This window comes from Salarias fasciatus, chromosome 22 (assembly GCF_902148845.1).
Source record: "Salarias fasciatus chromosome 22, fSalaFa1.1, whole genome shotgun sequence".
Classification (NCBI taxonomy): domain Eukaryota; kingdom Metazoa; phylum Chordata; class Actinopteri; order Blenniiformes; family Blenniidae; genus Salarias; species Salarias fasciatus.
Window position 1 is genome coordinate 23,386,145 of NC_043765.1, and position 24,349 is coordinate 23,410,493.

Here is a 24,349-nt window from a genome sequence, read left to right on the forward strand (position 1 = left end):
TGTTTGTGAAGCGTGAACACGTTTCAACAAAAACGTTAAAACCTCGAAAAGATGAAGCTGAACCGAAGCCGTGGAGTCATTACATAAAAGAAAACGTGACACACCTGCTTCCTTGCGCAGGCAGAATCCTCCGCTGTTGTTCCTGTTCTTATTTTTAAGCCATTAGGAAGAACATCTACACAACAAATGTCAGAAGAGCCACGCCCGGGATGACCAACAATAACTCAGCCAGGTGTTCTCACGACCCGAGTCTCAGCAGTACGTGATCTTCAGTAAGAGACGGCTGAGTGTGAGCCAACGCTACACCTCGAAGCAGTCGGCCTGGCACTTGAAGAGCTCACTGCTAATAAACTCTAAATTTCCAAATTATAGGTGTGCTTCCTGGGTAAGCCACATATGCATGAAATCACACCTCAGAGGAAATGTAGGAAATGAAATATGTTTGAGTAGAAGAGCTTCGGTCTCGCCTCAGGCTCAGGCCAGCAGCACCGCCGTAAAGAGGAGGTGTGAAGTTAATATCGGTCCTGACACATTGTAATAACCCGCATTTAAAGTAGCTCCAGTGAAGGCAAACGTCTTTCTCAAGAATAATTTCACCTTTAAGACTAAATAACAATTTGTACAAGACGTAACTGAATCCCCCGATTAGATGGAGTCTAATAGAACTCTTCTTTTATGGTGTTTCGATGAGTATTGATAGTTTTGCTGTGCAGGTCTCCATAAAACTGGGTTTATCAGGAAGTCTGTCTGAGTCAACACTGGATGAAACGCAGTGGCAGCTCACAGGACCGTAACACGGAAACAAAGACAATTACACAATGACCAACATGTTAACACCCAATGCAGGGTTAAAGTCACCAGTTCATCCTGCAAGAATGTCCTCTGTTTAGAGAAGAAGTGAACCAGGATAAAACAAAACATCAAAACAGGCGGAACAAGGAAGATTCAAACTTCAGTCAGACCTGAAATTATTTGACAAACAGAAAACCCGGAAGCTCTTGACTTCAGGAAGAGGCCGTTCGTTCAAATGTAGAATTCGTCGGAAATGTCAAATTCCATTTTGATAGAAACTGTGGAGTTTAAAATTCTCTTTGAGGGAACTGAGGAGAAAAGGAGATGAAATAAGAGGCCCCGTTCACACGTTTTCAAATCTAAAAGAAACACTGTTGTTGTGTTTCAGGTGTTTGTTCACGTGACAACAGTGCTTGGAGTCAATGAAATTGTGACTTTTTGAAACATGCCTCCTAAAGTGGAACTTTTTGAAAATGCTCTGAATACAGTCCGCATCCAAGGAAATGGGGGGAGATGCGACTTTTCGAAAATGGTCCATCTCTGTAGAAACAGGGGAAAAATGCAACTTTTGGAAAACTGTGGTGCTACACATCTGCACTGAGGTCATATTTAATACTTATTTTGCACGTGTGTGAGGAGATGTACAACAGCAACGATTACCTCCAGAGTATCATGACTCTCTCTGATGGAGGAATGCTGAAGGAGGAAACAGTCAGTAAATACATCTCAAAGTCCCCAGTAAAAAATGCAGAGGACAAACCAACACTTTTACTCTTGCAATGAGTAAAAGATTGCGAGATCTAAAATGGACTACAACCCAAAATTCTTTACAATAAAAATGACAAAAGTGGTGGGGGGCCAGGTGATGAAAAGACTCGAACCGATTTGCACCTTTCGAACGTATTAAAGGACACTCATGAACAGCCTTTATAAAGGGATTATAAAAGACGTCATGTATTGTACAATCAATGTATAAACAAATTTGAAATGCGCTAAATGGATTGTGTGTATTGCTTTACACATCTGTGATATTCGTTTTCACACGTGTGGAGGCAATGTGAAGCTGTTATTGACTCATACATTTATTACTGTAAATCATAGGGTTGCCTGTTAAAGCCTGAATAATAAGGCTGCAGATACAAAGAATAATCATGATGATATGAAGAAAACAGGAGTTTTTGCAAAGGTTGGAGTGATTTACCATATTAATAATTATTTTGGTACAGTAGAAAAGATCTTCAGTCACGTGCACAGCCGTGTGACTGAAACATCGTGTCATTTATTTATTTTTTTTGGTGGATCGACTTATAGAAAAAGCCTTAAGCCCTTAATTACGCAGTTATGCTTTTGTAAACACAGACAGGTGTTGCTAAAAGCGGATCACAGAAGCTTCAAAAACTTCATGACATTGTTGCCACTCTGTTCTGAATCTCACCAGTCCAAAGCTGTTTTTTTTGTTAGATTACTGCCTTTCAGTATTTAAAACAGCTTTTTCAAGAGAGATGGGTGAAATTTCATTGCACAACAATGATCCCTTGAAGCCACTGAAAACACAAGTTTTTTGAAAACGCTGCTGCTGCGCATGCGTTCCACGGCCGTAGTAAAGCCTAAATTGTTCTGCATATGTGGGAGTTGTTGTCGCCAAACCAGAAATACATTTTAAATAAGCCCTCATTTACAAGGATCCTGGTGATTCCGTATCCCACAATCCATATGGAGTCGTCATCCCGTTCAGTCACCGCACCAGGAGCCAGATCAATGCACTCTACGCACACGCCTGACCAGGATCGACCATCTAAACACAAGCTTCGTTGCAAAGAAAGTTTTGATCCTGAACAACCTCTTCATGCAGCTGAATTTTAGGGGCCTCACGAACACTTGGCAGGCAGAGAATAGGTTCATTCACCTTGAGGAGCCATGCCCCCTGGACTGCTCTGCTTCTGGAATAACCCACCTGGTGAGCTGTGGAGGCTCACCAGTGGAATCTATAAAATGTAAAATGTCCCTTTACCTCCTATTTTATCTGAAAAGCACTTTAGAAATAAACTTTACTTACTTACTTACAATACTCATGGTCTTCGTCTCGGGGTTCAGTGAACACTTTTGCTCAGTTTCAGAGAAAATGTTGAGTAACTGGGCCCAGACCTGGAGGACGTGGTCTTATCCTCAGCTGGAGCAACCTGCTAGATTCTTTTGATCGGAGTGCAACTTTGAGAATGTTGAAAGTCAGGAACGTTTGATAGCTTAATTGCATGATGACTACCTTTATCAAAGCAGTGGCAGGGCCAAAGGCAAACAGCAATGATTGAAGCAGATTAATACTGATTAAAATAATACATTGCTCGAGCAAATTTAAAAATACTGTGCTCAAAGTCTCTGCTTGAAGCCTGATGTTGTAAAATCGATCAGAGAAGATTTTCTTATTTCTTCTCTATTTAGTTTGTTGTTTTGTAAAATGTTTTTTGACTGATGGGTTATTCGGTGTCAAGTTTTTGGATTGTTTACAAGAGATGTGAATTTTTTTCAGACCATTAAGTTTTGTCGAAGAACTTGTGGAAGTCAGTAGACTTGGGAAGAGTACACAGGATGACAGGTTTCTCCATATTATTAGCAGTAATTTCTAATCCTAATGACGCACGATGAGCAGGCATCCCAGAGTCACACTGATATAAGATTCCATCTCATTCCACAGAGGTCAGAAGGGACCGGAGATGTTGGGAAATCTCTGCAACACCGGCTGCCTGGTCAGCAGCAACACCCGGGGATGAGTGAGTGACTCATCCTGATGACCTTTTGCTTGACGTTACAGTAACACCGTGTGAATTACGCCTCGGTCCTTAAAGCGCCACGCCGAAAACCAATACGCCTGTTGCCGGGCAGACCTTCGAAGACCAGGTTTTCTGCCGGGTTCGCCGTGTAGCGCAGCTTTATTCGATGAAAGCGAACGCTCCTCACCCATTCCCTGGACAGAACGGCTGGAAACAAGCAGCTCTTAAGTCGTTATACCTCACCAATTTCATGCAATAAACTATCCAAACATCTCAGACCAGATGTTCTAGTTCATGTCTGGAGGCGAAGCCGGTCTGACGACAGAAAGCCGATCTGGCATTTGGCAAAATCCCTCAAACAGCGACGGACGTATTGACGCTCAGACTTGTAAAATGATCAATGGTCCCAGAGAATGAATCATAAAGACCACGACGGCCTTTTGACTTTTCCTGTAACACCATCCTCTCGTTGTTCTCGAAAATGGTTAAATTCAGTTGGATTCATCATCATGAAATCCCGGATTCTTATCAGGCAGCCGGACTAAGTTTAGAAGGCATGACGTTTGTTTCACCTCATATCTTGAAAGGATTCGTCAGTTCTTTTGGATCAGACTTTTGGAGGAGAGGTGAAATGTCTTCAAAAGTTGAGCATACTCCATTTGCCTTTTCAGCCAGGAACTGCGGATATCACTGAATCTCTATTGACACTATCACGACGATCTGTCCAGGCTTTACAGGTTGTGAGATTATGGATGTTTGTGTTTGTGTATTTCTGAATATTTGGGAAGTAAAACACATAAAACACCATCGTGCATGTAGACAGAGGACTGGGTGGATCGATGGCTCTTCAAAACGTCTGGGAGGAAGAGATTTCTAAGCAGTTTCAATCCTGAAAAACACAAAACCAACTTCAATAAAACTGAATTTGTATAATCAACTTGCTCTATCGGTATAGTCTTTTTATTTTTTTATCATCAGTTCATTCAGTTTGCCTGTTTTTTTGCTGTTGTGCAATCCCATCCAAACTGGGTTGAACCTCTGGAGTTCTCGTTCCCCTTTTGATTCACAGCCAAAAGATGTGACATAAACACTTTCATAACCCAATTACAGCCTCGGCAGTGCCTTTAAAAACCTCGCAGGAGCCATTAGGTTAGTTTTCTTTGCCCTAATTAAACCAAATTAAATCTCAACCCGAACTCAAACTTTAAGCGTGTGGCTGATTTGCCTTCAACGATCTCTCAAATGTCATTTTTTTTTATGTGATCATTCTATTATAATAGTTTGAGGGTTGTGTTTTAATCAAACCTGTTGGTTTGAAGCTCCGCCTGGGTGAAGTTTGCATTTGATTCTCTGACGTTTCGGCTCATTAATTTGATTATGACTTTCATTTAAAAGCTCTAAAAATCTTATTTACAACCATTAATGAGAAGAATTTATCACATTTTGAAAACTATGTCCATTTAGAGAGAAATACTGAAGACGGTGTAGTTTTCCTGTAGGGCTTCCAGTGAGTGCTGTTTTTTTTTTCTAATGAAACCAAAAACAGAGATATGCAGAGAACAAGATGTTCTAAGCGTTAAGACTGGCCAGAACACTTTTATACATTCTTATGGATAGATGAGGAAGTTGGGTTGTTATTTTGAGTGAATATTGACTGGGAGTTGCACAACATCAGCGTTTAAGAAAAGTTTTGTTTTCCCCAGTCAACATAAAAACAGAGTCGGATTCTGAGCATTTCTCAAAAAAATTGCGTTTTCTCGAGTTTTCAGAAACATGGAGCACTTTCAGGAAATGTTACACTTTCCTCCGTTTCCACGGAGACAGAGTCACAGTGTTTTCGACAGTTGCTTTTCTTCATTCAAAAACATCTGTTTCTTGGTGTGCTGCATGTTCACGTGACAACTTCCTGACATTATTGAAGCTTTCTGCCTTCAGGCCTCACATAGGTTTATGGTAACGGAGGCGAGGAATGAAAACTTTAAGCAAATTGATGTTTCTGTTCCTCTCAGAAAGTGGAGCTCCACCTCAGCTTTCTAAATCGACTCATTCTGCTTCCAAACTGTTTAAAAATACAGGTTATCTCGACTGACATATTAACCTACATTTGCCACTGAGTGTTTCTTTTTTGGGAAAAAAAAAAAACCCCACAAGTCAGTGGAAAGAGTTGTTTGGTTGAGGAAACCACAGTGATTACAAGTTACAAAATAGGTCGTCTCCTGAAAACACTTTGTTGCCATGTAATTATTACACATTGAAGCTTTCTGCTTTGTTCTGAGCCGCAGCTTCATCAGTGCCAGGCTCCTCAGAGTAATGCTACGTGACCAGTTTGTTTGTGTGCCTCTTGTTAAGAGCAGATTTCATTTGAATATTCGTGTACATGTAGTACGGATGCTTTCACACAAAGCACAGGATTCCTGAAGGTTTGATTCATTGACGATGAGGACGCCTTTCAAATGGCCTCTACCTGTTTCATGGTTTTCATCTTTTATTGTGATAATGTGTCGACAAAGAACGTGTTAAAGTCATTTCACAGAAAACAAATGTGAGCAAACTGAAGGAAAGCATCAGTGATTTATGGGTAAAACTCTGACAGCGTGAGTGCATCAACTAACCAGTGGAAATTAATGAAGGACTGATCAGCGCAACGCAGACAATTAATTCAAGCTGCCTTTGCTAAATTAGCATCCTAAGTTTTCCTCCTCCTCCTCCTGTTTTTAGGATTTCTCCCAAAAAAATTCCACGAGGCCAAGGGCTCCGTTCAGGCTTCTCTAGTTTCTTTTTCATGAACTGATAGAGCACGATATGAGTTTTTATCACGTCAGCTCGAGTGCATCGCCGGTTTCAACTTCGTACCGAGCCCAAAGTTCACTGGATTCATGTCGCACAGTGTGGCTCCAGTAGCTGTGGACTTATCAGATTGTTCAAATAGCAGTTTGTGTCAATCCTCATTCACAGCGGAGCTCAGAGCCTCTGAAAACACGTTTTGAAAACTCTCCATGAAAACGGGGAAATCCAACTGCTGTGAAAAACTCATGTGAAGCTCACCACAACCAGTAAATGGTTCCACAAGCAGATGGACAATAACATGTTATGGGGCCTTCATTCATTCATTCATTCATTCATTCATTCATTCATTCATTCATTCATTCATTCATTATCTGTTCATTTGATGAGACCAGACTCATTTCTTTTGACTGCTTACAAAGGTGGTTTAACTGAAAGGTTGAGAGAAATTAAACAAACAAAATGTTAATGGGATTAAAGATTTGCTGGAAATGACTGAAACAGCTTAAAGCAACACCAACAGTGAAAACTGGTAGAGCTAAGAAGGCTTAAACAACTGCTGATAGTGAAATGTTTGTAATAACAGTTGTTCTATTGAAACACTTCATCATGTTTTTGTTTGGGAAATACAAAAACAAAATAATACCAAAACAGATTGCACATATAAAACATTGCAGGTCATGTTCTCTTCATAAATACTTTGTAGCTTCAGACAAGTTTAATTTAGTGGGTAGGAAAAGCTCGTTTAGTTGTTCTTTTTACAGTTTCTTTGGTCTCTCAAAGTTGCTGTGATGAGCTTCTTTGACATATGTTGATCTAATTCTAACCCCGTCTCTTGTCATCAAGACTCATTGATTGACTCACTGCTAGATAAATATATAGACTCACAAGTAAGGGTCAGGGGCCAAAAGTATAATCTGTTTTTCTGACCAAACCAACAAACGAAAAAGGAAAAAATGGCTCAATTTTCCTTTTTTCGTTTTCAACCAAAAAACGAAAAAACCGTTTTTTCTTTCTCAATTCAAAACCAAAAACGAGACCAAGACAAGCAAATTACGGCCGAATTTTGTTTTTTGGATTTCAATTTTTCGTTTTTTCGTTTCAGGTCTCAAAACGAAAAAACGGAAGCACGTGACCCCTGACGTCACGGGTCAAATGGACTCCCTACCAAAATAAAAGCCTTACTCATCAATGGGTAATAAAAGATGAATTATGTTAAATGGCGTTTTTATTTTTGCACAGCATTTATTGCATACACTACTAGGCTTGTAATAATGTTGGAAAACAATAATAATAACTATTATTATTATTATTAACAACAATACTTGTGGTGTAGCTGTCAGAACACTGAATGCTGTTATTATAAATTTTATTTTTAAGTTTATTAAGCGACTCATGGACTCTGATGATAAAATTATTCAAGCTTCTGTCAAACCTGGGCAGAGCAGTGTCTGGTACACTTCTGTGCTCTGGAGACACTGGAGGGAGTGTTTATTTAGTTTATATGTGTCGTGCTCTTTTTCTGTTTTGTTGCTGTCTTTAGTATTTGTGTGTAATTTTATGAACCATTTCAAGTCTGGAATAAAGAATAAAGAAAGAAGAAAGAGGAGCATGCCGCTGTTTGTCCATAGGAGCATAACATTGTAAGATCCTTACGGCCCGAACGCACTGGACACAGAAGCATAGCGGAGGCACCGCGAAGTCTCCGCGCAGGCGCTTGGCTGTTCGTATTGGAGGCGTATCTGCTGCCTGCGCTCTCTGTGCTGGTCAAACATCGACTGTACTAGGCTGGATCCGTCTGCTCTCGGTTTTCCTCTGTCTCGCTCTGCCAGGATGGATGTGTGTGTTTTGGTGACCTGTGGAGAGACTTGTTCTCCTCCTGTCTTCTTTTTTTCTGCATCACGCGAATCTCTGTCGCTGTGTGTGTGTGTGTGTGTGTGTGTGTGTGTGTGTGTGTGTGTGTGTGTGTGTTTGATTGGGTGCATAGGTGCATGTCTGTTTGTGTGTGTGTCCATCTCTCTTGTGATTAGACCCAGTGCCAGACGGGCGAGCAGCACCGTAACTAATCGTCATTTAATTTATTTTATTTTGAAAATTGACCGGATTCTCTTGCCTTTTCTGTTTCCGACTTACTGTCTGGTCCGATCTGCTTGATCCAGCTTGACAGTTGCCGCTTGCGGCGCTCGCGGTTCACGTGAAAAATAGAACGAAACGGAGCAGGCGTGCGGCGCCCCCGTGCGCGTTGTGTGCGGCCAGTCAGATAGGTTAACATGGGAGGCGATCAGAAGCGCCGTGCGCGCGGCGCGACCGTGTGCGCGGCGCTTCCGCGTCCAGTGCGTTCTCCCCGTCAGTCCCTCAACTGAGTACTGGATTTTCTTCTAAATTGGCTCATACTGCCATCTACTGGGCGAAACAGGGAAACGTTTCTCATCAGCACACGCCGTGCAGCTGACATGTCACAAAGTTAAAATGACCCACGTATTTTATGATCAACAGACATGTCACACTTATCAAAAAGGTGAACACTTAACGATCTCGCGTATGCGAATTAGATGTATGCAGGCCAGGCAGCAGACCTGTAATAATAATAATAATAATAATAATAATTATTATTATTATTATTATTATCATTGTTATAGTAGTCGTAGTAGTAGTATTGTTGTTAATAATAATAATTATTATTATTATTTTCCAACATTATTACAAGCCTAGTAGTGTATGCAATAAATGCTGTGCAAAAATAAAAACGCTATTTAACGTAATTTGTCTTTTATTGCCCATTTATTATTATTAGTAAGGCTTTTATTTTGGTAGGGAGTCCATTTGACCCGTGACGTCAGGGGTCACGTGCTTCCGTTTTTTCGTTTTGAGACCTGAAACGAAAAAACGAAAAATTGAAATCCAAAAAACAAAATTCGGCCGTAATTTGCTTGTCTTGGTCTCGTTTTTGGTTTTGAATTGAGAAAGAAAAAACTGTTTTTTCGTTTTTTGGTTGAAAACGAAAAAAGGAAAATTGAGCCATTTTTTCCTTTTTCGTTTGTTGGTTTGGTCAGAAAAACAGATTATACTTTTGGCCCCTGACCAGTAAGCCTTCTGTGCTGCCTTGCTTATTTTGGTTCTCTCTCTAAAATATCAAATAAGTCAGACTAAAAATCAAGCAAGTAAATATCAAATACGCACACGGCCAAATGGTGATTAATATATACACTGTACATGTGATTTTAAAAAAAGCTCACGAATACAGAAACCAAAAGTGAAGAAAATAGTTAAAGCAAAAAGAGAGAATGAAATTGAGAACAAATGCAACAGGCAGCATGTGTTCAGTGAATGAGTGATCATGTTTAGGACACACGTGAAGTGCAAAAGGATTTCAAACCACAGCTTGGCCACCTCTGTTGATCTTTTCACCTTATGATCTTATTTAGTCACACTGTTGAAAGTGTCAATGGATTGTTTAGTGACATAAGTCTGTAATATCATCATCATCATCATTATTATCAATAATAAATAAATAAATAAACACATAAATAAATAAATAAATAAATAAATAAATAAATAAATAAATAATTTTAAGGTTTAAAATCTGTCCAATTGATGGCTTTCTCACATACATGTACATATTTTAGAAAAACAAGTAGTTAAAAAAAACACAGCATGTATATGTTTTTTTGTATTTTTGTCTCTTATTTAAAAGAGACATTAAAGTAGGTCAGACCAATAGTGGAACACGCTTGACTTGTCTCACGTGCGTGTAGGATAATTGCGTCTCGAAATTCAAGCAGTAATTAACTTATTATGAACTCCCCGTTTCTCCTACCGTCCCTGAATGTCTCGCGTGACGCACGGCGGAGTAGGTGTGTGCGTAAAAAAAAAAAAAAAAAAAAAATCCTGCATGTATGCGTGCGCGCGCGCCCTTGTGTCAGGCATTCATAAATCTCCCGGCAGCCAATGAGGAGTCTCGCGGTAATCCCTGCACGGTCAAAACTCCGCCGTGCGTCCGGAGGAGGCGTCAAACCGAGGAGACAGTCAGCGGAGGCGCGCCTTGCCGGACATGTCTGAGAATCCCTCCAGCTCCGCCACCGCTCTGCCGCCTTTTGGAGCTTTTTGAAGAAGAATAAAGGAGATCGATCCCCTCCTCTCTCTCTCTCTCTCTCACTCACTCTCTCTCTCGGGATTTCTTTGTTTTTTTGCGCATCCTCTGCCCCGCGTGCCTCCTCTCCCCCCCCGGTCCCCGGTCGCCATGTCCTCCGGTGATGCGTCGGAGCAGAGTCGGCGGGTCAGCGTGCTGAGTTGGGATCAGGTGCGGCGTTTGGACTCCATCCTGGGGGAGAGCGTGCCGATCCACGGCCGCGGGAACTTCCCCACGCTGTCCGTGCAGCCCCGGCAGATCGTGCAGGTGAGGAACGCGCGCTCGCACCTGTGGCGCGCGAGTCAAGCCGCATCCGAATCAGTTCTGAGGCATCATTTCCAAGGCTGCAGGGAATCCTGACAGATCTCTCACTGCAGGGGCATGAAGTTTATTTTATTTTATTTATTTTTTTGTTTTTTTTAGGACAAGAGTGGCAATAAAAAGTGACACAAACCCAAATTAACACATTTCACAATTTTTAATGCAAAATGTCTTTTGGGTTTCTGCTTGAACCATTTCTTAAGTCATTTCAATTCAGAAATATAACTGGATATAAGCATTTTTTTTCTTTTAAATTTTAAGGTAAATGCATCATCAGACAATATAAAGTCATTTAAACTTTTTATTTGTTCTTTATCTTGAATTTGTTGAATAAGGTACTTCTCTTGGTGGCACAGTTCTCTTCTGGTTTATTAGTGCAGTCAAGGACTCAGCAAACCCCAAAACGTTTTATAAGAATATTTGAACTTAGTGAAGATCTAAAGTTGAAATATCCACCGAATGATTCTAATTTTCTATTTTCCAAAATCTTTTTTAAAAAAAACTACATTTGAACAACCTGATGGAAAAAAAAAGAAGTCAGAAGCTTTTTTTATTGACTCAGTGGATCTCGTGACAGTTCCCTTTCACTGGGCTTCATGCTGCAATCAGAGGGTTACTCACACCAATGGGAGTTTCAGGGAGCATCCACAAATTATATACTGAAGAATGGAGGCAGCTCTCCCTTTGGAGTTTTATCAGCATTGGAAAGTGGTGATCAATTTCTTTGCGGTTTTTCCACTTTGCTTTGTAGACCTCATGACTTTATGGCTAACATGCCCTTGGGACCATCAGCTAGAAAGCATTTATCTGTGTTTTTTGTCGATTTGGTTTTGCAACAGGAACAGGCAACATCAAGCAATGTTAACAGCCTCAGTGCTCCAGAGCAAGAACTTTATTTTGATTTTCGCAGTGAAAAACAAACAAAAACTGCCAGAAAAGTGAAATCTACAGTGGATCAACTAAATCCAGTCTACAGATTACAGTAGGGAAGGTGTGACACCTCCCACCCCCAACACCCTCCCATTCCGCCATGGTAGCTCCACCTCTGCTCCAGATCATAACACTTTCAGCTATTTCTGCTGAAACTTCACAATACATTCCAAAATTTATTGTTGACATGCAGTAATAGACATATCGCAAAAGACTGATAAAGTTCCAGTGCTTATTCAAATTCTGGATTATATAATTTCACAATTAATTCACAAAAATTGTATGATTAACTATTTTTTAAAGATCAAATCAGCTTATGAATAGCAAACTCGGTTATTTGTAAAAACAACTCTTGGCGAACAAAGACATTAACATCCAGATAAGTGTTTGTTTTTATTGTAAATGTAAAAATTTAATTACAAAAGTGCAACTAATTTATGCTTAGAATCAACGAAACAGAAGTCAGAAGAACACATGGAAGAAAAAAATTAAGAAAAACAACAAAAAATACCCACAATTTGATCATAGTTGGTATAAATTAGAGCCAAGAGAAAGAGCACTGTTATTTGGAGTAGCAGATTTTGTCGTACATATAAACTGACGTCATCTGCATACATGTGGTGACGTATCCGTATCAGTGATGAGGAAAAAGCACTGATCTTATGCATTTCCCATGAAGCCCCCCTAACAGGTTTTTCCACATTCCCCTCAGAACCACAGGATGTCAAACCCCTGAAAACGACCTTGAACGTGACTATTAAATTGTCATCGATAATGATTGTAATTTTTTCCTGCCGTGGTAAAAATTCATGTGTGTGTGCGCGCTTGAAACAAAAACCATTTGATGGTTCGTACTGCTCACACAGACACCGTGGGGATGAGCTAACGGTCGTGACTGCAGTTTTCCACTTCCTCATTAATGCTTCTGCTCCATAAATCCTCTTTCTTTTCACAGCTCCTGACAGATAATGACTGAGCGTACAGCGTGTTTACTAGGGAGCGTATGGAGAAACGGCCCCCGGCGGCCAGTTTTCCTGTACATTATTTAAAAGCCTTGTAATCCAGGTGTAACTCCAGTGATTCATATTTTCTGTGGAGATCCTGCAGGGGAGGAAAGACCCCTCACACGTCCCTCCCGCTGACGCCTCTCCTTTATTATACGGCCCTGTAGGCACCGAAGACCCCTGATATTTTTCTTTTCCGCGAACTTTTACGGGGTTTTTGGAAAATCAGCCCACAAAGTCGTCTCTCGGCCTCCGGTTTGCCGTTGGAGAGCAAACGTGTCATTAACGAAGCGTTCGTTCCTAAGCACGGGCTTTTTCTGTCACGCTGACTTTTTGCAGTTTTATTAGCGTTAGCCTCGGTTTGTTTCAGTTTTTCATTGCACAGCTCTGAGTCACGTGTCCGTTTCCTCAACTTTTACTCTGTCATGATATAATTTAGTATAATTTAGCTGAAATCGTCACTTTAATGAAATATACAACGTAGCAAGTTAGCTAAGTTTGCTAATATAGAAATCCATCACTGTGTAGTGAAAACACTACTTAATAAGTACTTTTTTCCCTAAAATAATCTTATTCAACGCACCTCACAAACATGTTATAACTTATTTATTATACATAAACTTATTCCCGTTAAGCTTGTTTTGTTAGCATGTGCTGCTAACGGTAAAGCAGCACTTTGACGTCGAGGAGATTGTTAATGAAAAAATTGGAAAGTCACCACTGCAAAGATCATGAGTAATTGATGATTTTTGGTGATGGAGAACTTTTATTACACACGAAAAAAAACCTCACAACTATGGAGCTAATTTAGCTAACGTTGTCTCCTGAAAGTAGGCTAATGGACACAACCGTTCTAAACTACTATAGTTGTGAAGCTTAACATTGATGCAGTTTTCTTTGAGTCTTCTTTTGTTCTACATTAACCATTTATGAGAAAAACATGAAATTACTTCCATAATACCAATTATGAACAATATTTGTAACTACTTTTGCAAAAGTATTGGATTGAAAGAAGATTCGCTCTTAAAAATTGCATATATATCTGTCAAAATGAGACTTTTAAAATCAATATATTGAGGCTGGACCCCCCCCCCCCCCCCCCCCCCCCCCCGAAACATTTTAGATATATTGTAGGTGTCAGCACAGTTTGATCAGCAACATTATCAAGACGAAAATCCAGCCGGACGCCATGTTCACTGTCACTGGAAAACGTCAAGCGGGTCTCAAATGTCTGCGTGCTGATTTTCATACCACATGGTCTGTGGAATGGAAACCAGCGGCGGCCTCGCTGAGGGGAAAAACCCGGTCCCACTATGATATGTTTTGGAAAAAAAAATGGCCGACAGTAATGCGAGGTGTCCATGATTCCCTTCAAATAAGATGAAACATATAAAATCAGCAGTCTGCTGCTGGGATATGGTTTATCTTTCACCGACGCAGCAGACTGGAGACGTCCACCTGAGACGGATTAATGTGATTCCAGCGCTTGTTGTTACATGCTGATGAACAACAGATTGGGCTCCCCCCTGAGTCACGGGAGCCCCCCCCCTCCTCTTCTTAACATTGGGGTTTATCGAAGGGCCACATTGAAAAACCATCTGTTTGTGGTTTGGATGTGAGCGAGCCACAGGAGCGGGATCGGAAAAGCTTCGCTGTTCCCGACACCTCCGAGCTCTCGCTTTCATTTACCGTCGACAGTTATCGACTCGTAACCGCGGCCTGCCGTGGCTGCTCGTGTTCCCTCCCCCTCCCCTTCCTCCCCTCCTCCACACATGATGATGAACACAGATATACATTGAGCGTGTCAGGGGTTACGTAATCTGTCCGGTGGGTTCTGGATTCCAGATCTGGTTCTTGCCGGAGGGGGGGTGGGTTGCGCGGCGAGCGGCCCGGATTTGTAGTCGAATGCGAGGAGTGGATTAGAGCCTGTAATAACAGTGGTCTTCTGGGTCGGGCTTGACAATGTATCACTGTGGAAAGCAGAGACCGGCCGGCCGACTGCGCCGCGCTCGCCGCCAGACTGTAAACCAACCCCTCACTGGGCTTTTGTTGGGTCTGAGCAACATGAAGACGGGACACGCTTCCAGTACTCTGGAGGAGAAAACCTGGAAACGCTCGTCACGAGATACTATTCTTTTACTTTAGTTGGGAGGGTTGGTGTTGATAAAGCTTCTACCTGTTTGATTTGATGGTTTGAAACCTGGAAAGCTTCCTCCAGATTGTAGCTGCGTAGATTATGCTGGTGCTTTTTCACATCTTGGATCAAAAATGTCTCAAAACCAAAGAGATTTAAATCACCTTTAATGAAACCATGCAGGACAAATTAAAAAAAAAAAAAAAAAAAAAAATTCTGACCACAAGGGGGCGTATTGTAATGCATCTCAAATGTATTGCATTAACATCCATATTGCAAATAAATGTGAAGTGTTTGTATTTCTTGTATTTCTAAAATATCAGCATTGCAACAGAACATCATCGCATTGCGTGTTCGCTCAATATCGTTCAGTCCGAAGTTATTTTACATACCGCGTTTTCTCTCAACTCGACATTTTTCTGGGTGAGAAAATGATCAACCACATTATAGCGAACAGAAATGACTTCAAAACAACTTAACTAACCTTAATACCAAATATTTGGAGGCAGGACACCACTTGACATGTTGAATAACATTAACAGTCACGGAAAGATGCTAAAGGTCGAAGAAACCTTGTGTTTTGCTACACTAGTCTGAAGAAAAACCACTGTGGTAGATTAGATTTGGGATCCGTTTATGACAGACACGCTTTAAAAAGAGCAGTATTGATTCGTAACATAATGCTATTTTACAGTTCTATTTAGATCGTACCAAATTAGAGTCTGTGTGGAGTCTGAATTAAAATGTCTCGCACACTTCCAAGACAAGGTAGCCAGTTGGACGGCAGCTTCCTTTAGAGTCGTTCTCACCAGTCTTCTCTTACATGGCTAACTCCCAGAGCTAACAGGAGCAGAATCACTCCAAATGGGTCCCCTGGATCTAATCCTATCAGAAACAGATCGAGTGGGGCTGAAGCATTAAAGCTTCTGTGCATCCCATGAACCGCTCAGACAAATCCCTTGTTGAAAACATCCGCCGCGGAGCAATCGGAGAATTACGTTTCAGACCCGCTCCGGCCTCAGGTGGAGGGTGGAGTGACCGCCCGTGCGTAGCAAAATAGTGGAGCTTTTTAAATCGGAGGGAAAACCATCATCATCGGCAGCGGCGGCGGCGTCTTGCTGCCAGGCTACTGTGCGACCGTCCGGCTGGGTCGGTTTCGGAGTGGAGACGGAGGTCAGGGACTCATAAGTCTTCATCCGCTGTCGCCGTTCGCTTGGCAGAGGAAGGATCTGAGTCCGCGCCCGGAGCTTTCCTTGGCATCCGGAGGGGAGCACGGGCTGGTGAGCGGCTGGGTCACTTCAGACCGCCGTAATAAAAAACACATTCGGGCCGCAGCCCAAGTGAAATTCTCAGGGAAACTATTGAGAAGGAGTGGAGACACTGTTAAGTGTCGCCAAGGCTTTGTCAGCACCAGACAGTTGGGTGTGGTTGCGGCTCGATTTTTACGAGTCGTTTAAAAAAGATTTGCTTTTTTTGTAGCTCCCACGTTGGCGGAAGTGTCTCCCCAGTCCCTTCCCACCAGGTGCTGGAGCGTCACGTGAGAAACGAACGAGCCAGTTCTCTTTTTTTAACGAGTGCTGAAGGAGCGGCGTTCCCTCGTCCGTTCCTTTCAGGGACCCCCAGACGGCCAGATTATGGCGTGCCGTTAACTCGGCCCGACTGTTTAAGTGTGAGGTCAGAGCAAACACTGCTGCGGGTTTTCCCAGTGAAAAGAAATGTCTCGGCAATGTCGTCCAAGGTGCCGTAGACGCCCGAGTATTCCACCTTCCCTCATTAGAGTCGTGACGTTACCCCGGCTGAAAAGGCTTCGTTTGCGCAGTATAAATAATTGACTGTTAGTTCTTGGAGTGCTTTCCCCCTCTCTCAGGGTTCAGATGGTAATAGCAAAGCCTCCACACAAATCTTGGACCCCGATGTGTCGGTTTGTTCTTCGCAGCTGAGGTTTTAAAGGAACACTTGCAAATTCTCAGACAGGATTGCCAGTAATTTAGGCCTTTGTTCACTGGAAGTGCAATAAATTAAAAACTCCATCCGTCCATCCACCTGGTTTTATCTGAGGCGTCGGGTGGAACACTGGGTGGAAGCCTCAAATTAAAACATCAGTGTGTCTGATCATGAAGTAAGATTGATTACACAGCATCTGTTGATGGAAAAAAAGATACATTCCTACTTAAACTTAGCTTTAACTTGGTAGAAAACTAGTTTCACATGTTTATAAAGCCTTGTGAAGATGCCTGCACCGCATCTGAATTTAATGAACCAGTTGCTTTGAAACCAACTTCTCACACACACACAAAAAACCCATTTGACTTGTGGAATAAAAAGTAAAAAATCTGGATAAAACATCTGGGAATGCTCTTTACTAACCTCTCTAACCCTCACCACACTTCTATTCACCTATCAAACCACGATTGTCATTCATTAGCATTGAGGGACTGCTTCAGGACCGGCATGTAATAAGAATTACACCTGCCAAAACACCTACATTTAGGCCATTTATTCTCTCCATCTCACTCCTTTATCCATCATAGTGTAGCACAAGAGCCTGAAAATTATCATTTAAACCAGTTTTCATGGCAAAAAATAGTAGTTAAATCAATTGGATTGAAAACAACACATTTTGTTAGAGAGCTAAACAGGCTGTAATTCACAGTAGCTTTAAACTGGCTTGTAAGATGCTAATTGTCTTTGCATCGAGAGTTTGACTGAAATCCAGCATGAGAAGCTAAACTCGGTGTGTTTGTTCAGGAATAAATCCTCTAACACCTCTGAAGACATCTTGTCCAAACATCGTAACTGATTCGTATAATCCCACCGCCGGCAAAAAAAAAAAAATGCTGGAAACGATCGTCTGTGGTTTTGGTGGCGGATGAGTAAACAGCTGTTGACTTGCATGTGTAAACAACAGTTTATTTATCCAGTTTTCCCTGCAGCGTGTCCAGCTGACACACACACACATATACACACACATACACACATACACACACACACACACACGTTTCCAGATATGGTCCGTCAACATCGGCAGCAGCCTCTGAATGCACATTTTTGCTTGTGCACAAATGTCACAAGAAAATGCGGAAAAGTGGTCCTGAGCTGTTTGAAGCAACTTTTATCATGACGTTAAAGACACAATGAAACCCTTTGACCTCTGTATATATGGGGAAGTTGGGTTAGTTGGTAAAATGATCATCACTCAGAAGGTTGTAGGTTGGATTCCCCATATCCTCATGTTAATAGACTCTCCATCCGGTGGGAGCAGTTTGGGATTCGGAGTGGTCAGAGAAGTGGCTGAAGGTCACTGCTGTGGGTCCCTGAGCAAGACCCTTGACCCCCATCAGCTCCCCGGAGGGTCGTAATGTTGCTGCCCACCAGAATCCTTGAAATAGGATAAATATCAAGCAGATCTTATGAAACTTTGCAAGATCATAAAAGCAGACTCATGTCCGCCCTGACAGTTTCTCAAATGATCCCCATTCATCCACTTGAGACAGAGAATCGTCAATATTCTCAGTCACAGCTACGTTATACTAACAATAGACAAACATGGAGTTGAACCTGTGTCTTTCAGCTTGTAGATCCATCCTGCAGTTTTATGTGAAAGTAAACAGAGTTTCCAGAGATAACAGGCAGCAGAACTGAGTCCTGGGTCTCGGCCAACAAGCCGTCCATTCAGAGGAAGGTCACTGACACTGAACCACGAAAGTCACACTGACAAATAACATCCTGCGAGCTCCACAGAGAGATCTACAAGATGCTGGAGCTCCAAAGTACGAGGGAGACATAACACATGAGCTAAGTGAAATGGTTTTTAACAGTAATCCCAGTTTGATCCCAGGATTGTGCCGTTTCTCCGTATCCTGGTGGGATTATCTGACTGAATGAGCCGGTACTGTTGTACTACAACAACAACAAAAACAAAAAAGCCATCCTCATTCCCCAGTGAGGCTTTCCTCAAGGCCAGCTGTGCGTTGGATTTCTTCAGAATTGGCCTTGTTCAATGTTTTTTTATCCCCATTGTGTCATTTGAGTGAAGCAACAGACAGGAAGCGTAAACATCTCAGCTCTCTGTAGTGCAACCGTTTTCTCAAGAATCACAGCGGTTCATGCTCTGTGCGTGTGTGTGTGCGTGTGTGTGTGTGTGTTCCAAAAACAAGATAAAGCCCTTGTTTTAGCCAGTAGAGTGTTTATATGTGAGATTAATTTTTCTCAGAATGTTCATTGAACAAAAGTTTAAAAGTTCAAAACTATTCTAAAGAAGCTTTTTTTAAATATGGAAGTCTTGACATGTGATTGGTTGCGGCTCATCGCTTGTTGTCGAGTGTCCAAATCCAGATATTCAACTCACTGACGGGGTTTTCCTGCATGTAGGGCACAGTCCCCCTCGGGGAGCAGATCGCGGCAGTGAGATCATCCGTTTGTTATGAAGCACTGAAAGTCTTCACACCTTATCAACCGACTTACCCAGAATCAAATATCACAACGTTTCTTTCAAGAACTTTCAGGAAGTCAAGTGTTTTCAATTTGTCCAGAAAGATAAAAGATGCATTCATGTCTTCTGTTTTCATAATTGCCCCAATTTTGTTGTCATCCTGTGTTGAGGTGAGATCAGAACACCTCAGATTCTTCCTCTTTCAAGCAGCTCCTTTTTTTTAATACCTGTACTAACTTGCGTTGTTCGTGGCAGCCTCCTCTGATTTCTATCTTCCTCTGGAACGCCATCAATCAGTTTCTCCGTCTTTATCTTTCAGGTGGTCAGGGCTCGCCTGGAGGAGCGGGGCGTGGTGGTCCGTGACGTGAAGCTGAACGGCTCGGCGGCGAGCCACGTGCTCCACCAGGACAACGGCCTCGGCTACAAGGACCTGGACCTGATCTTCGGCCTGAGCCTGACCGACGACAGAACCTTCCGTCTGGTGAAGGACGTGGTGCTGGACTGCCTGGTGGACTTCCTGCCGGAGGGCGTGTGCAGGGAGCGGATCACGGCGCTCGCCCTGAAGGAGGCGTACGTGCAGAAACTGGTGAAGGTCTGCAACGAGACAGACCGGTGGAGCCTCATCTCGCTGTCCAACAACACCGGCAAGAACGTGGAGCTGAAGTTCGTGGACTCTCTGAGGAGGCAGTTCGAGTTCAGCGTGGACTCGTTCCAGATCACGCTGGACTCGCTGCTGCTCTTCGACCGCTGCTCGGAGACCGCCATGTCCGAGACCTTCCACCCCACGGTTCAGGGGGAGAGCATGTACGGGGACTTCCAGGAGGCTCTGGGCCACCTCCGCTCCAAGACTATCGCCACCCGCAGCCCCGAGGAGATCCGGGGCGGCGGGCTGCTCAAGTACTGCCACCTGCTGGTGCGCGGCTTCCGGCCGTCCTCCGAGACTCAGATGAAGCAGATGCAGCGCTACATGTGCTCGCGCTTCTTCATCGACTTCCCCGACATCGGCGAGCAGCAGAGGAAGCTGGAGACGTACCTCCAGAACCACTTCGCCGGCATGGAGCACAAGCGGTACGAGTACCTGTTGACGCTGCGGCGGGTGGTGGACGAGAGCACGGTGTGCCTGATGGGCCACGAGCGCCGGCAGACGCTGGCGCTCATTTCCGCCCTGGCGCTGCGCGTGATGGCCGAGCAGAACGCTATCCCCGCCCTGGCCAACATCACCTGCTACTACCAGCCCGCGCCCTACGTCAGGGACGTCAACTTCAGCAACTACTACGTGGCGCAGGTGCAGTCGCCCATGGTGGCGTGCAGTAACTCTTACCCAACATGGCTGCCCTGCAGCTGAACGGCGACTTGACGGACCTGCGGGGAGCTTCTACACCGTTTGAATCCAGCGTTCATCACCTTACAGTGTGGACGGTTTTCCTGTTACGGAGACAATCCGCTGGTTTTAATCGTCCAGTTCGGCAGTCTTCATGAATCCTGTCTGTTTTTTTTTTTCTTTTTCTATGTATTTAAAGTAAAAGACAAAAAAAGTAAAGAATGTTGCTTTTCTATGATCGGTCATGCTTTTTGTTACGGCAAACAAATTGACAGCAGTGTTGTTTTCATGTACTTCATGCTGTTCACGCTCAGTGACAGCAGTTTGGCTGGAAGTTGATCAGATGCGCAGCGGCGGAAAGCAGTGGAAGCACATCCAGCTGCCAGCTGCACGTATCTGTTCAGCGTGCTGAAATAGATCGACAAAGTCAACAAACGTTTCTGAAAGGCTTCTTCAGAGAGGCTGAAATGAAAAATCCCAGTGGATATTGAAACGGAGACAGAGCTAAAACCAACCCAGACGTTTGGTGGTAACGTGTGGCTTTTTGTTTTTTTTAATTTAGATTTTTTACTAAAATGTCCCATATTAAAAAAAAGAAATGAATTTTTTTCCAAGCCTTATTTCAGACCATCCCACTAAGGCCTGATTTACTCGACGCTTTCAAGTGAGAACGCAAAACTTTTGCCGCGTTTGGGGTGTCCGTTTCCATGACAACAGTGGTCGGAGTAACTAAAAAACGCAACTTTTTGAAAATACTCCAACTCCTTCTCCATGTACATGAACAAATGGAGACAAATATGTGTGTTTTCATTATAAAACAACCAACAGCGCTGCACGAACTCCATCGTTTCTGCCACTGTTGTTTCCTCAAACGGAAATGCAAAAAATGATATATTTTCACTTGAAAGGTTGCATCAGTGGGGTTAAGTCATAATAATTAATACTGCTGTAAAAAGAAAGAAAAAACAATCGAGCCATTATACCTTTTCGATCTGCTCTTTCGTACCCAGTTGTGGGCAAGTATGGAAAAATATGAAGGCTTGAGATGCGATGGAGGAACTCTGCCAGTTCTCGTCTGGCTCCTTGTCTGATGGAGACCCGCTTCGGGTCTTTAATGAATTGTAAATACAAAGCCAGAAAGATCTTTTTGTTTTGTTTTGTTTGTTTGTTTTTTTTCTTCTACTTTTTGTTCTGTCTGTGGTTTCAGCTGATCTCACTAGGATTGGAGGAAAAATAAAGGACCAAAGAAACTCTTTCTTGTGTAGCATGACAAACAAAAACTGTATGAGGTTCCAAGTGCCTGAACAAGATGTTTTTTTTTTGTTTTTTTTTAGTAGAAGCTATGTAAGGACTGTTTTTTTTTTTTTTTTTTAATCCAGGTTACTGTAATTTTCTATATCCAGGGTCAGGGTATTTGTTTTTAAATCATTAAAAGAGAAAAAAGTGAAGAACGGAGGCCGTGGTGGTGTGTTTGTCTCTCTTTTCGCAGCCGAGGCGCGATAAGGCCCGACTGCTCCAATATGCTCCAGTTCACTCAAATTAGTCTGGGGATGTGCGTAATGAAAGCGCACTTTATCTCCGCCCGCTCTCTATCGGGCCGTCTCGGTTTCAGCGCCTCTAAAGTTCGCCCCTTCCTCGTCTGTGTGCGATGGCGAGATAGCCGAAAGACAAACCGCCTTGTGTGTGTTGTCTCTGCTCCATCAGCCAGACGCTGACGGGCCCCAACACAAACACTTGCCTGTTAGCCTTCCTCCTCCTCCTCTTCCTCCTCCTCCGCCGGACTCCCCTGAGCCCGGCTCTATACATTAGCCGTTTCCTTCCAGTTGTGCATCCGACAAGGGGTTTTCCTTGGCCTGGAGAACGGAGGGAGGGGTGGAAGATCGCTGTAAGCGCTTTCGTCTCGGATGGATTGGTGCTCTTAAAGGAAGAGGCCAGGTGGGAAAATGTTTTTTTTCCTTCTTTCAGTGAACGTAATGACGCATTCCAGCACTTCCTCTCTTCCTGGATGATCAAAACAGTCCATCCCCTCTCAAACCGATCGCTTACACACATGCAGGATGAGTGTGTAGCTGTTACACACCTGCCGGCCGCAGAAGGTCACCGAGCGAGTGGAACCCAGACTGACTGGTTCTTTTAAAGAAAAAAAAAACAAAACAAAAAGGGAATTTGGAAGGAAAGAGTCTGTCAGAGTGATTAAGGAGGCGAGATTTAGGTCCAACGTGGGAAGTTTCCCCCTGAGGAGTGGCTGTCAGACTCGTCTCCGAGCCGCTGCAGGAACACTGGGAGAGCGCCGGGACAGCCCCGGACAGCTCCGCTGGAATAAACATGCGTGAAATCACAGCTGGGACACGGCTTGTTTTCCCTTTTTTCACGAAGCTGATTTCTGCACCAGTCGGCCAGACATCAAGAGGAGTAAAAACAAGCTGCTTCACACACACTGAGATATATTTACCAAACTATTCTCAGTATTTTCACTTTAAAGTAATAAAGTTTTGCAGGAGAACTCACTTTTTCGTAGAGGACGTTGAATTTCTACGATGGATGAACCAGTTGTTCAGGGTTCATTTCACTTTACGACATTCATTGGAAATTGTTCGATTTGTCGGCCTCTTGTGTGTGTGTGTGTGTGTGTGTGTGTGTGTGTGTGTGTGTGTGTGTGTGTGTGTGTGTGTGTGTGTGTGTGTGTGTGTGTTCACACACCGATAAAATATAATTTTAAGTTATGTTTGGTCTGAAGAGCTCAGCAGAGTTCCAAAGATCACTGTGAGCCAAGTTGTTTTTGGTTCTAATTTATATTTTCTCTTTGAAAGAAGGATTTAGATAATCTGTTTCAATAATAAATGATCCAGGAAAGTATCGGGTCAAAGTTTCACTTTAAAATATAGAAATATCCAACAACTGAAAAGGAATTCCCTCAACTGCAGCTGTGCTTTGTGACACATTTGCACATACAAACCGTGACTAAAACTGTGATCGTGAGAATGAAAACCATTGCAATGTTAATCAATTTGGAGGCTGTGGTCAGAAGTTCTGCTGCTGTGAGGGAAACATAAGATATTTTAAAGATTTTAATCTTGAACCTCAGTTTTCTTGACGTATGTGCGGAATGCTGACCCAGATGTCCATCGGAACTTTCACTTTAGCCAGATCCAGTGTGGGATGTGTGATGAGCGGTGAACAGCTGCACAGTCTCCCGCAGTCAGTCGGGGATTTCAATATGTCTTTTTAGAGACAATAAGCTCTCAGAGCAACAAGGTCAGGGGCCTGAAAATCTGCAGATCTGGAGCCACATCTGACTCTCCATCCCAGCATCAGGCCTGTGGGTTGAGACCAACCGGCAAGAGACTCCAATCCACCAAGGGAATGGAAAAAGTTTCAAACCAAGCATTGATTTTTAAAAAAAAAAAAAAAAAATTTCTAAAGAGTAGTGGACACAACACTGAGACCTGAGATGAGATGAGTGATGCTGCCATGAAAGCTAGCTAACTAGCATTAGCCTCAAAGCCATGCTGTTAGGTTAAGTTTGTAAAAATATGCATAATGCAACAGTCACAGGACAGGGTTATTAGGACATTTCAGCGTTTTTTGCACCAGAAGTTTTCGTTAAAATCGACTTTATGTTGAGATTGTAGTAATTTATGACGGTAATTCTTTGTTTTTGCTAAAATATAGACCTTTTCATCACTTTAAAGGAGCAGTCGCCTGGTATTTTTAAGGTATCCAGTGTCACTTAA

At 42.8% G+C, this 24,349-nt stretch overlaps 1 protein-coding gene across 1 annotated transcript; it reads left to right on the forward strand.

Moving 5' to 3' along the window:
* The first annotated feature begins 10,341 nt into the window (after positions 1 to 10,341).
* tent5bb (terminal nucleotidyltransferase 5Bb) lies at positions 10,342 to 22,063 on the forward strand. The gene is made up of 2 exons (XM_030121177.1): positions 10,342 to 10,740; positions 19,614 to 22,063. Exons 1-2 carry the CDS (start codon positions 10,585 to 10,587, stop codon positions 20,637 to 20,639), a joined length of 1,182 nt encoding a protein of 393 aa, XP_029977037.1. The 5' UTR covers positions 10,342 to 10,584; the 3' UTR covers positions 20,640 to 22,063.
* Positions 22,064 to 24,349: the final 2,286 nt, after the last annotated feature.

Excerpts from the sequence above, each read along its gene's own strand:
- tent5bb (XM_030121177.1), top strand. The coding sequence starts at position 10,585 with ATGTCCTCCGGTGATGCGTCGGAGCAGAGTCGGCGGGTCAGCGTGCTG. Across the intron at positions 10,741-19,613 it reads AGCCCCGGCAGATCGTGCAG|GTGGTCAGGGCTCGCCTGGA; the intron begins GTGAGGAACGCG and ends TTTATCTTTCAG.